At 43.5% G+C, this 14,387-nt stretch overlaps 1 protein-coding gene across 5 annotated transcripts in view; it reads right to left on the bottom strand.

The window, feature by feature from the left end:
• Positions 1-14,387, bottom strand: part of LOC119971437 — a 104,573-nt gene that overhangs the window by 41,535 nt on the left and 48,651 nt on the right. For all 5 annotated transcript variants that reach the window (XM_038806964.1, XM_038806968.1, XM_038806963.1 and 2 more), the window contains 2 exons: positions 10,223-10,277; positions 536-641 (listed from right to left, as the gene is read on the bottom strand). In XM_038806964.1, coding sequence (XP_038662892.1) covers positions 536-641; positions 10,223-10,277 — 161 coding nt within the window. The remainder of the gene's footprint in view (positions 1-535; positions 642-10,222; positions 10,278-14,387) is intronic.

Genomic DNA, 14,387 nt, shown 5'->3' with positions numbered 1-14,387 from the left:
CCTGGTAAATCTTTGTACTTTGATTAAAGAACCAGGGGGGAGGTGGTCACAGTCAACACAGTGGTCGTCATGATCTGGAATGTAGTGTCTCAGAGGGTGGTGGAAGCAGGTTCAATAGCAACTTTAAAAAGAAAGTTGGATATATAGTTGAATTGTATAGTTCTTTCAAAAAGCTGGATTATGTATGATGGGCTGAATGGCCTTTTGTGCTGTAAGATTCTATAATTATCAAGATTTTAAATTCCGGTTAGCTCCCCCTTCTCACTGTTTAGTTGTGTGGCCTTACTCTCTATATGTTCATAGTTTCAATATACCAAGCATCCTTGTTGCTTTAACTTGATCCCACTGTGCCAGATGTGTTGGTTGTTTGTACAGTCCCACTGTCCTGGCATCCGATCCAAACCTCTGCATTTTATGTATGGACCACTACTCCAGACCTCAGCATCTATACACTGTCCCAGTGACCAGGTCAACATTTTGTTTGATCTTATTGCCCCAGGCTGCTTCCTCCATATCATTCTATTCCAGTACTAACCAATTGATTGTTTTGTTTTTCCAATCGCCTGTAAACTTCCTCCATGCTGCCCATTTCTCTTATCATCTTCTGGAGGACACAGTAATCACTTTGTGAGTCATGATTCCTGTAAGAATAGGTCAGCCATTAGATCAAACATCACCAGTATATTTGCAAAATTTAAGTGCATGAATGGAGGGAGAGGTGCACTAATTGTAAGTTGTTAAATATTGAATATTACCCAGAATGATATTGTCATTAATGCTGGGTTGTGTATGCAAACTTGTGTTTCCCATTGCTACACCACCTTGATTTCTGAGTTTATTAAAGCGACACAGAAATGCATAAAATATACAGCACACAAACCGGCTTTTTGGCCCAACTGTTATGTGCTGGCATTTATGCTCCACATGAGACTCCTCCCATTCCATCTACCTCATCTCAGCCTTTCAGCAGATTCTTCTGCTCCTTTTTCTCATGTACTTGTTTAGTTTCCTTTTGAAAGCATCTAAGCTACTTGCCTCAAATACCACATGTTAACCACTCTGCGTAAAGAAATGTCTCCTCTTTATTATCCTTTGTTTTGGGTTTTCATGCAAGTGTGTTTAGCTCAGTTGGCTTGTGATGCAGAGCGAAGCCAGCAGTGCGGATTCAATTCCTATACCGACTGAGGTTATTCATGAAGACCCGCCTTCTCAGCCTTGTCCCTTCCCTGATCCTCAGGTTAAATCATCATCAGTCAGCTCACGCCCTCAAAAGGAGAATGCAGTCTATGGTCATCTGGTACTATGGCAACTTTACTTTTTACAATAAACATTCTCACCCCATTTACCCTATTTAACACACAATTTTAGCAATCTCTATTAAGTCACCCTTAAACCTTCACCTTTTCTAAAGGAAAAAAAACCATTGCCCATTCAATTTTACCAAAAACTGGGGTCTCTCAGTTCTGGCAACATCCCCGTAAATCTGTGTTGTACTCTCTCTAGTACATCTACGTCCTCTTTATAGCATGGAGACCAGCACCGTATACAGTATTTTAAGTGCAGTCCTGCTTCACCACTCATTATGACCATGGTTGATCATCTAACTCAATAGTCTGAGCCTGCCTTACCCCCCATATCCTTTGTTCCCCTTCACCCTGTGCCATATTTAACTGCTTCTTGATAGTACTCAACCATAATCTGTAATCTCATGTTCTGGCATAGCCCCACTCTACCATTACCACCAAGCCAGGGGATCAACCCTGGCTCAATGAAGAGTGCAGGAGGACATGCCAGGAGCAACACCAGGCATACCTAAAAATGAGGTGTCAACCTGGTGAAGCTACAACACGGGATTACTTGTTCGCCAAACAACATGATAGACAAAGCGATGTCACAACCAACAGATCAGATCTAAGCTCTGCGGTCCTGCCACATCCAGCCCTGAATGGTGAATGAAACAACCCACTGGTGGAGGAGGCTCCACAAATATCCTCATCCTCAATGATGCTCAACACATTTGTGTAAAAGATAAGGCTGAAGCATTCCGAACAATCTTCAGCCAGAAGTGCTGAGTGAATGATCCATCTCGCCTTCTTATCCTCCGGAAGTCTGCAGCATCACAGATGCCAGTTTTCAGCCAATTCAGTTCACTCCATGTGATATCAAGAAATGGCTGAAGACACTGGATACTGCAAAGGCTATTCCGGTAATAGTCCTGAAAATTTGTGGTCCAGAAATTGCTGTGCCCCTAGCCAAGTGTTCCAATATGACATTGGCATTTACACGACAATGTGGAAAATTGCCCAGGTATCTCCAGTACACAAGAAACAGGTGTGTATTAAGGGTGACTATGGGTGATCCCTGATTCCTTTTTGTCATTTGTTTATGTAAACATGCGGGTTAATGTTTGGGGGTTGGTGGGAGGATGGGATTGTTGTTATTGTTATGAGGATTGACATATTTGTTGCTGATTATTGTTTATTGTTGGTGGGTGTAAATTTGGGAGAAAATGTGAAAAAGGAGAATAAAAATATTTAAAAAAGAAACAGGACAAATCCAACCCGGACAATTACTGCCCCATCAGTCTACTCACGATCATCAATAAAGTGATGGAAGGGGTCAACAACAGTGCTATCAAGCGGCACTTGCTTAGCAATAATCTGCTCACAGATGCTCAGTTTGGGTTCCACCAGGGCCACTGAGCTCCTGACCTCATTACAATCTTGGTCCAATGATGGACAAAATAGCTGTATGCCAGAGGTGAGGTGAGAGTGACTGCCCTTGACATCAAGGCAGCATTTGACTGAGTATGGCATCAAGGAACTCCAGCAAAACTGCAGTCAATGGGAATCCGGGGGAAAATCCATTGGTTGGAGTCATACCTGTCACAAAGGAAGGTGGTTATGGTGGTTGGAGGTCAATCATCTCAGCTCTAGGACATTGCTGCAGGAGTTCCTCTGGGTAGGGTCCTAGGCCCAGCCATCTTCAGCTTCTTCATCAATGACCTCCCTGCCATCCTAAGATCAGAAGCGGGGATGTTCACTGATGACTGCACAATGTTCTGCACCATTTGCGATGACTCACATAATGAAGCAATTGATGTCCAAATGCAGCAATACCTTCACAATATCGAGGCTTGGGGTCACAAGTGGCAAGTAACAGTCGTGCCACACAAGTATCAGACAATGACCATCTCCAACAAGAGAGGATCTAACCATCACCCCTTGACATTCAATGCCATTACAATCACTGAATCCCCCACTATCAACATTCTTGGGGTTACCATTGACCAAAAACTGAATTGGATTAACCATATAAATACTGTGGCTATCAGGGAAGATCAAAGACTCGGAATCCTGTGGCACGTAACTCATCATATCACTCCCAAAGCATCTTCAAGGCACAAATCGGGAGGGTAACTGAATACTCTTCAATTGCCTGGATGAGTGCAGCTCCAACAACACTCAAGAAGCTCGACACCATCCAGGACAAAGCAGCCAGCTTGATTGCTACCCCTCCACCATCGATGAACAGTGGCACCCATGTGTACTATCTACAAGATGCACTGCAGGACCTCACCAAGGTTCCTTAGACAGCACCTTCCAAACCAACTACCATCTAGAAGGACAAGAGCAGCAGATATCTGGGAATCCCACCACCTAGAGGTTTCCCTCCAAGTTACTCACTATCCTGACTTGGAAATATATTGCTGTTCCTTCACTGTCACTGGATCAAAATACTGGAAGTCTCCCCTAACAGCACTGTGGGTGTACCTACAGCTCAGGAACTGCAGTAGTTTAAGAAGGCAGCTCACCATCACCTTCTGAAGGGCAATTAGGGATGGGCATTAAATGCTGGTTTAGCTACTGATGCCCACATCCTGTAAAATTAATTTTTAAAAAGGTGCTGAGGCTGGCAGGTTAGAATACCCACTCGTATTTATTTAAGTATCAGAAACTTTGAATCAGGCCGGCCTGATGGCTAACCTGTCAATCAAAGAAGTCTGACATCTGTTGAGAGAGGTGGCCATCTGTTGAGAGAGATGGCCATCTGTTGAGAGAGATGGCCAGCTGTTGAGAGAGATGGCCATCTGTTGAGAGAGATGGCCATCTGTTGAGAGAGGTGGCCATCTGTTGAGAGAGGTGGCCATCTGTTGAGAGAGGTGGCCATCTGTTGAGGGAGATGGCCATCTGTTGAGAGAGGTGGCCAGCTGTTGAGAGAGGTGGCCAGCTGTTGAGAGAGATGGCCATCTGTTGAGAGAGATGGCCAGCTGTTGAGAGAGGTGGCCATCTGTTGAGAGAGATGGCCATCTGTTGAGAGAGGTGGCCATCTGTTGAGAGAGATGGCCATCTGTTGAGAGAGGTGGCCATCTGTTGAGAGAGATGGCCATCAGTTGAGAGAGATGACCATCTGTTGAGACAGGTGGCCAGCTGTTGAGAGAGATGGCCATCTGTTGAGAGAGGTGGCCATCTGTTCAGACTGCTTCAAAGATTTCAATGTACTTAGCTGAAGAAACAAAGGCTGTGGAGCTATGTTTTGGAATCCCATAATGAAAGCTTGGCTGAACTGTAAGCCCCAATAGTGGATTCCGCTTTATTGGCGTTGTTTATATAGTTGTAAAGGAGGCTGCACTTTTTGATTGACAGTTTTAGAAACCACTGGGAGGATAATGTGTCTTTAAAATGTCTTTTTTTCTTGGATGGGTTGGTGTTTCCAGAGGTTGATGAGGGGAGGAGGCAAGGATTGGAGGAGTCGCTAAGGCTGCATGAGGTAATGGAGAGGATAGGCTTGATGCAATCAGGAAAGCACTTGGGCCAGATGGATTCACGGTAGAGTTTTATAAACAGTTTTTGTCAGAACTAGTGCCCCATCTCCTGACTATGTACAATGAATCGATGGCATGGGGGGAGTTTCTGGCCATGCTCGCACATGCCTCTATTTCGTTGATACCGAAAAAGGATAAAGGCCCAGAGTGTGAGTCTTATAGACCCATCTCCCTGCTAAATACGGATGTGAAGATATTGGCCAAGGTCGCATGACATTGAGAAAGGTGTGTGCCGTAGGTGGTCACAGAGGTCCAGACTGGGTTCTTTAAGGGGTGGCAGCTGGCCAGTAACATTAGGCGGTTGCTAAATATAGTAATGACTCTGTCAAGAGGGAGAGAACTGGAGGTTATTATGTCATAGATACATAGATACATAGAAGATAGGAGCAAGAGGAGGCCTTTTGGCCCTTCGAGCCTGCTCCGCCATTCATCACGATCATGGCTGATCATCCAACTTAATAACCTAATCCTGCTTTCTCCCCATAGTCTTTGATCCCATTCTCCCCAAATGCTATATCCAGCCGCCTCTTGAATATATTCAAAGTTTTAGCATCAACTACTTCCTGTGGTAATGAATTCCATGCCCTACCTGCAACAGTAGTGAACTCGCCAACATTGAGGGCATTTAAAAGTTTATTGGATAAGCATATGGATCATAATGGCATAGTGTAGGTTAGATGGCCTTTAGTTTTTGACTTCCCATGTCGGTGCAACATCGTGGGCCGAAGGGCCTGTACTGCGCTGTATCGTTCTATGTTCTATGTTCTTTGTGTGAAGAAATGTCTCCTTATCTCTGTCCGAAATGGTTTACCCTGAATCCTCAGACTGTGATCCCTGGTTCAGGACACACCTATCATTGGTAACATCTACCCTGCATCTACTCTGTCTAGGCCTGTTAGAATTTTATAAGTCTCTGTGAGATCCCCCCTCATTCTTCTGAACTCCAGCAAGAACAATCCCAACCTAGTTTATCTCTCCTCATATGACAGCCCCGCCATCCCTGGAATCAGTCTGGTAAACCTTCGCTGCACTCCCTTGAGAGCAAGAACATCCTTCCTCACATAAGGAGACCAAAACTGCACACAATACTCCAAGTGTGACCTCACCAAGGCCCTGTACAATTGCAGCAACACATCCCTGTTTCTATACTCGAAACCTCTCGCAATGAAGGCCAACATCCCATTAGCCTTCTTTACCGCCTGCTGCACCTACATACTTACCTTCAGCAAATGGTGCACAAGGACACCCAAGTCCCGCTGCACACTCCCCTCTCCCAATTTGCAACCATTCAGGTAGTAATCTGCCTTCCTGTTTTTGCTTCCAAAATGAATAACCTCACACTTATTCAAATTATACTGAATCTACCATTGGTTTGCCCACTGCCCAACCTGTCCAGATCTCGCTATAGGATCCATGCATCCTCGTCACAATTCACCCTCCCACCTAATTTGGTATCATCTGCAAACTTTGAGATGTTATATTTTGTTCCCTCATCCAAATCATTAATATATATTGTGAATAGCTGGGGTCCCAGCACCGATCCCTGTGGTACCCCACTAGTTACTGCCTGCCAATTTGAAAAGGACCCATTAATCCCTACTCTTTGTTTCCTCTCTGCCAACCGTTTTCTATCCACCTCAATACATTTCCCCCAATCCCCTGTGCTTTAATTTTGCAGAATAATCTCTTATGCGGGACTTTGTCAAATGCCTTCTGAAAGTCCAAATATACCAGATGAACTGGTTCCCCCTTGTTGGCTGTACTGGTTACCTCTTCAAAGAATTCCAACAGATTTGTCAAGCATGAAGTCCCCTTCATAAATCCATGCTGACTCTGACTGATCCTGCCACTGCTTTCTAAATGTTCTGCTATAAAGTCCTTGATAATGGATTCAAGCATTTTCCCCACTCCCAATGTTAGGCTGGCTGGTCTATGATTCCCTGCTTTCTTTCTGCCTCACTTTTTTAATATCGGAGTGACATGAGCTACCCTCCAATCTGCAGGGACTGTTCCAGAGTCTATAGAATCCCGGAAGATGACCACCAATGCATCCACTATTTCCAGAGACACCCCCTTAAGCACTCTGGGATGCAGATTCTCGGGCCCTGGGGTTTTATCCGCCTTCAATCCCATCAGTTTTCCCAGCACCATTTCTCTACTAATGTTGATCTCCCTCAGTTCTTCCCTCTCACTAAACCTTTCATTCTCCAACATTTCTGGGATCTGATTTGTGTTCTCATTTGTGAAGACAGAACCGACAGATAGATGGATACAGAGAAGGCCTTCGACCGGGTAGAATGGAGGTACCTATTTGAGACTCTAAGGAGGTTTGGGTTTGCACCATTGTTTATAGCATGGATAAGGTTGTTACATGCAGCACTCCCAGCGAATGTAAGGACAAATGGGTTGGATTCAGGGTATTTTAGGTTGCTTAGTGGAACATGGCAGGGATGCCTGCTGTCCGTTGTTATTCGCGCTGGCGATTGGACCCCTTGGCATTGGGAGTCCAGAGAGTGGAGGGGTATTGTTAAGGGAACATAGGGAACATAGAACATAGAACAGTGTAGCAAGGAACAGGCCTTTCGGCCCTCGATGTTGTGCCGAGCATTGTCTGAAAGCAATATCAAGCTATCCCACTCCCTGTCATTCTGGTGTGCTCCATGCGCCTATCCAATAACCGCTTGAAAGTTCCTAAAGTGTCCGACTCCACTATAACAGCAGGAAGTCCATTCCACACCCTAATCACTCTCTGAGTAAAGAGGCAGAGAGCACAGAATATCGTTCTATGCCGACGTCCTACTATTATACGCATCAAACCTGCTGAAGTCTATAATGAATCTGTTAGGGAAATTTGGAAGGTCCTTAGGATATAAGGTAAATTTGTTGAAGTGTGAGGTATTTCTGGTTACTGTCCAGGGAAGGAATGCAAATCTGGGAGTTTTGCCGTTCAAACTGGCCAGGGCACAACTTGGACACTTGGGTATACAAATAACACATGAATGGAACACAGTGCACAAATGGAACTTGTCCAGGTTGGTTGAGGTGGTGAAGAGGGATCTGAAGAGGTGGAATTCCCTGCCGTTGTCCCTGGCAGGAAGGATACAGACAGTTAAGATGAACATACTACCGAGATTATGGGCGGGATTTATCAGTTGTGTATGCTGGCGGGTGTTATATTACTCTTTGGTAATATATCGTTACTCTTTGCTTTGTATATCCAGAATGGTCTAATGGTGTGATTCTCAAGAAACCACCATTCTTCAACTTAAAGCAAAATAGATTTAATGAATGAAGAATTGATTAATATTGAGTTTGCACACTCTACAGAACTATAACTAGTGAATAAGTAATTCAGAATAAAGTATCAATTATTTTAAACTACATGTGCTGACTATACTGTGATCTATCTCTCTAACACTCTGCTGTCTAGTCACTCCTGGTTCGAAGAGACCAAGATCCTTTGAGTTCTCATATTTATACAGGAATCTAGTGTTACCATCTAGTGGTTGTGTTACACTAAGATGTAGTCATTAACCCTTTAGATGTCTCTATATATACATAATTACTATATCCCCTTTTCTTTTATATTTCTTTCTTGTGTTTAATGAAAGGCAAAATGTCTAACAATAATATACAACAAAACTATATGTCTCTATATATACACATCACAACACATTCCGCTCCCAGGCTGTATCCCGTGTATTCCGTGTATCCCGGCGAGGAGGGGTGCTGTCACTGGGCATTGTGTCACTACCCATTGACAACAGCGAGGTCAGTAGGTGTGGTAGGGGATCTGCAAACCATTCACATATGTTCCTGAGGTGGTCAAAGTTGGGGGGTTTCTGGGCTGCAGTGTTTGACACAATATCAAAGATAGTGAGGGTCAAGCTGGCACCGTGCCCTGTGGTGGTAATCTTTGGGATTTCAGAGTTACCAGAGGTGTTGGAAGGGAGGGGGCTGATGTGGTGGCCTTTGCCTTGCTGATTGCAAGGCAAAGAATCCTTTTGTGTTGGAGATCATGGGCGCCACCAGGGGTTTTGGCATGGCTGGGAGATCTGGTCAAATTCTTGAACACAGTAAGAAGTCTTACAACACCTCACCTGAGGAAGGAGCAGTGCTCCGAAAGCTAGTGTTTGAAACAAACATGTTAGACTTTAACCTGGTGTTGTAAGACTTCTTACTGTGCTCACCCCAGTCCAACGCCGGCATCTCCAAATTCTTGAAGTTAGAGAAAATTAAATATGCACTCAGGGGGTCAGAAGACGTGCTCTTCATGAGATGGAAACTCTTTCTATCCCTGTTTAAATACATTTTTGTTGCCAAAGGGTGGGGAGAGGGGACTTAGATGGAGGAGGAAGGAATGGGGGTTATTTTAGAGAGGGGGGAAAGAGAGGGAAACATTTTTTCAAACTATTTGTAACCTGTTGCAAGTTGATTACTGTTTGTGAATGTAACTGTGTTTGAAATAAAATATATTAAAAAGAAAATGGCTTTTGAATGCCCGTTTGTTTATTTTGACAGTCTCATGGGCATTTCAAAGATTTCCCAGTGTTATTATAGGGCTCATGCATTCAGTGCATAATGGCTATAGAAGAATGCTTCAAAGCCTCAACAGATCTCTGAACTTAAATCAATGGAAAGAGAAAGTACATGTCGAGATGACATGTTAAAGTCAGATTCTTAATATTGTTGAATGCGGAAGAGGTCTTTATCCACTGGATAAAGTATGCTAGTGCATGTAAACCAATGCTGGCCAATTAAATGGTCGCATATCTTTTCAAGGACAGAGTCCTATGATCGATCACTTCACTTAAATATATTTAACTTATCATACAGCATCTAACAGTTGAAGTTGGCAAGACCATTTAAATTTATCTGTCAAAAGATTACTGATTCCATAACAGGCTTCCACCAAGGCTCATGAGGTGCTGTGAACTAAATCGCTTGCAAACCAAAATGGTCCAACACCATGGAAATAGTAGGGAGGTTCTAAAATGGCCAAACCCACAAAGGAATAGGCAATGATGGGATTGCCACATGTGATCTCGCTATCCACACCCTTACCGTAGGACCTTAAAAATCCTACACCCTGGGAATGGGGATAGGAGTACTGGAATTGTGTCCCACTCACCATTTTTAAATCCCCCGCCACCATAATGACATGGACAGAGGCATGAAAATCCAACCCTTTATTTTATCTTTCATTTGTTTTTCTTTTTTCACTCTTCTCTCCTCATTTCCTTTAGCATGATTTGTTGTACGTGCTATTTCATCATAGTGCAAGTGTTAGTTACCATGGAGTTCCCTTTCCCTCCTTTCCTATTTAACATTATATTTTATAAATTAGTAATTTCTTCATTGAAAGATTTTCATATCACCAACTATTTTCCTACTTACACAAAATCTATAGCAGGGTTGCTTCCAGATGCTTTACACTGCCCGTGGACTTTCTCTATTAAAAATGAAAGGGAACAGGTTATCTTCTAGCCAAACTGCAGGTTGATGTCACATAGTAGGCAAGTGATACAGTTCTATTTTAAGCCTCTGCGCATGCAGTTGGTTATTTCTTTCAAGTTTACACCCGAGTTATCAGTGTCTCTCTCCATTCCCACCCCTCTAGCGTTTCTTTTGCAATAACATCATTTTAATGTCAAAACAACATCAAACAAAAGGAAGCTGATTCTATGGGGATTCTATAATTTTATGTATGACATTTAACAGATTTGTGTATTGTTTTGTACTTGGTTTCTGCAGTTAATTGGATATTTGTTATTGAAAGGCAAGCTCATTTTTTAAGATTAACTGTAATAAAAAAAAAGACCGTCACTGTCTGTGTGGAGTTTGCACATTCTCTCTGTGTCTGCCTGGGTCTCACCCCCACAACCCAAAGAAGTGCAGGGTAGGCCAATTTCCCTAAATTGCCCCTTAATTGGAAGAAAGGAATTGGGTACTCTATTTAAAAAAATGTAATTTAAAAAAAAAGACCGGATGAGTGACTCGATGCAGGATTTAGGCAACAATTAACAAAACCAAAGGGAGGTCCTATTGAATAAAATACACCACAAGCTTGTTATATTGAAGCAAATGCACTTCATATCTTGATATTGTTTCTACCAGAACACATCTGCTTGGCTCATGCATTGGGTTTTGCATTGAAACCCTCTTGGCCATCTTCACATGGTTTGTGGATGTTTTCATCCCACAACCAGTTATTTATTTACACTTCATTGCAGTGCCTCACCTCGTCTCTCCCCATGTTGCCATTATTGTGCGCAATTGGATATGTGTATGTTCAGAGGCAATCTTCAGACAATTTACTATCTTTGACGCAGAGTAAATACAAGAAGATTGAATGACTCAGTTGGTTAGCACACAGTTCTTTCAGCACTCAGATCCAAGTTGCTTTGCAGCTCAAACTAATGTGATGAAAAGCTCTTTTCTCTGATAGCTGTAATAGTCTTGAGTGAAATCTAAGTGGAACACAAGTGAAAGCATCTGGCGGTCTCAGCCCAGTTGATGAGGGGAACAAAGCCCACAGTACAAGAGAGAGTTACTAACCTAGTAGTTTTCCACAGAGATGGCATGAAAATATGAGGGCTGTGAAATGTGATAGTGCAGGTATACTTCTGAGGTGCAGTGCCATGGTTCTTTTATCTAATTTGCTCACCGGGCGAGTGGTGAACAGTTGCATGTGGAGGTGAAGAGATGCTGGCCCTCAGTTTCCTGAGATCAGAATGAACAGGAAAGCAATGCAAATATCGAGCTGCAGTGAAGTTTTAAATAAGTGGCCATGAGATGGAAACAAAACTTGAAACAAACATGCAGGAGATTAGCATTTGCATTTAGAAGTTACCCAAACGTCAAGGTGACATCAACATCAAGTCAGTCTGTCCACAAACAGGAACAGGACACATTGTTTATTTATTTTTTTCTATGTTTTTGAGGAGAAAAGTCCAGTGAAGTAAGTTGGAATTTGCTTTGACTGTTCCACTTTATGCCAGTGAACTAAAGCAAATTAAATATTCCTCTCTGGTCTCGTGTTACCAAACACTTCCTGGACTGCCTTTGAAAAGATTGGAGGGTGAATATCCAATCCAAATCACAAGGGGGCACTATTGATACACCCTGGGGCACACTATAATAGCACACTATCATAATGTTAGATAATGGGCAGCACAAACACACTCAGAAAGCAAAAAAACACAGATAATTTCTAAAACTGGCCAACGCTGATGTAATGGAGAATAAACAAGGCACACCTCGAACTTGCATATTCTAGCTGAGAGAAGGTAGTAACACCTGCAGGCAACAGCAACCATAATATGATTAAATTGCATTTGATAAATCAGTAACAGCATATTGTGTTTAATGTAAAAAAAAATTGCAAGGTTGATAAAATATTATAAAACAAAGGTCTGGATTCCCATTCTAGAGACTAAATGCTATCGACGGTGGAGAATCCTGGGTACTGCGTGCTCCCGTTAGGAGCGCTGGCCAGGAGAAATTCATTTAATGCAAATACACCAGCATGGCCACCTGCAGCATGCCCGATTCCAGGACTTGCAGACGTCTGATTTGCAAGGGTCGGGAATCGTGTCCAGAGCCTGACAAGCTGGAACAGCTTTTAAGCGCGCCACTCACCACAGACTGTCATTCCAGCCAATACGATGCTAAAAGAATTGGGCACTTTAAAACGAGCACAGTCACTCCAGCACAGCCTCATGGGAATCCGGACTGGACAAGTTTGAATACACTAGAAATCAGACAGGCTGCTCAGGCTTGTCTAGATCTTATCTGTCAATTGGCCATCAAGAGATAAATCGATCCTATTGATATGCACCGGCCTCTTGTTTCAAACCCAGGCCGGGCCAGACTCTCGGGCGCTAGAGTTCCCAGCGTCACCTTATTTGGCAAAGGTGTATGTTCAAACACGGCCATTTGCATTGGGCACCTGAGGTGGGCCCAGGTGACCTGTCAATCGGGCATCAATCGGATCATTGGACACTAAAAACCCCTTTCATAAGACCATAAGACGTAGGAGCAGAATTAGGCCACTTGGCCCATCGAGTCTGCTCCGCCATTCAATCATGGCTGATATTTTTTCATCCCATTCTCCTGCCTTCTCCCCATAACCCCTGATCCCCTTATTAATCAAGAACCTATCTATCTCTGTCTTAAAGACACTCACTGAATTGGCCTCCACAGCCTTCTGAGGTAAAGAGTTCCACAGATTCACCACCCTCTGGCTGAAGAAATTCCCCCTCATCACTGTTTTAAAGGATCGTCCCTTTAATCTGAGATGGTGTCCTCTAGTTCTAGTTTTTCCTACAAGTGGAAACATCCTCTCCACGTCCACTCTATCCAGGCCTTGCAGTATCTTGTATGTTTCAATAAGATCCCCTCTCATCCTTCTGAACTCCAACGAGTACAGACCCAGAATCCTCAAACGTTCCTCATACGACGTTCTTCATTCCAGGGATCATTCTTGTGAACCTCCTCTGGACTCTCTCCAAGGCCAGCACATCCTTCCTTAGATATGGGGCCCCAAACTGCTCACAATACTCCAAACGGGGTCTGACCAGAGCCTTATACAGCCTCAGAAGTACATCACTGGTCTTGTATTCTAGCCCTCTTGACATGAATGCTAACATTGCATTTGCCTTCTTAACTGCCGACTGAACCTGCACGTTAAACTTCAGAGAATCGTGAACAAGGACACCCAAGTCCCTTTGTGCTTCTGCTTTCCGAAGCATTTCCCCATTTAGAAAATAGTCAATGCCTAGATTCCTCCTTCCAAAGTGCATAACCTCACAATTTCCACATTGTATTTCATTTGCCACTTCATTGCCCATTCTCCTATCTTGTCCAAGTCCTTCTGCAGCCCCCTTGCTTCCTCAATACTACCTGTCCCTCTACAGATCTTTGTATCATCTGCAAATTTAGCAACAGTGCCTTCAGTTCCTTCTTCCAGATCATTAATGTATATTGTAAAAAGTTGTGGTCCCAGCACAGACCCCTGAGGCACCCTTCGATACACCATTGGCAAAAGGCCACAGAAAGTGGGAAAATAGCACGAAGCGCAGGGGGGATAAAAGTAGGTACTCTGGACCCCTCGGCAGCAAAGACTTAGACCTTGACCAGGCCAGAGAAGTGAAGACCAGACCAGAAGGAAAGGAACAGACTGCTAGCGAAAACCACTTTTGTGAAGATGGACCAGAGGAACGCAGTGATCAGAGCCATAGCCGTACCAAGCCATCTTTGCGGGTAGTATAAACTGATCTTGGGAACATCTAATATTTTGTGTTAAATAAATATTTTTGAATTTGAACTTGTGTTTGTGGTTTGTTCTCGGTATTAAAGACATCCTAGGTAAAAACTTTGAGTAAGTAAACTGGTCGAAAGTATATGAGGTTTTACAGATACAACATGATGTAGTCAGATGCCTGGACGCATAGGACATCCATGACAGCATGGATGAACCTGTGCACGGATGTTTACAAGATCCCACACAGGCCCGCTCGAGCCCTGGGATGAGCCAGAGGCGCAAACATGAAGCATGACT

This window comes from Scyliorhinus canicula, chromosome 9 (assembly GCF_902713615.1).
Source record: "Scyliorhinus canicula chromosome 9, sScyCan1.1, whole genome shotgun sequence".
Classification (NCBI taxonomy): Eukaryota; Metazoa; Chordata; class Chondrichthyes; order Carcharhiniformes; family Scyliorhinidae; genus Scyliorhinus; species Scyliorhinus canicula.
This window is presented reverse-complemented; position numbering and strand designations above follow the sequence as displayed.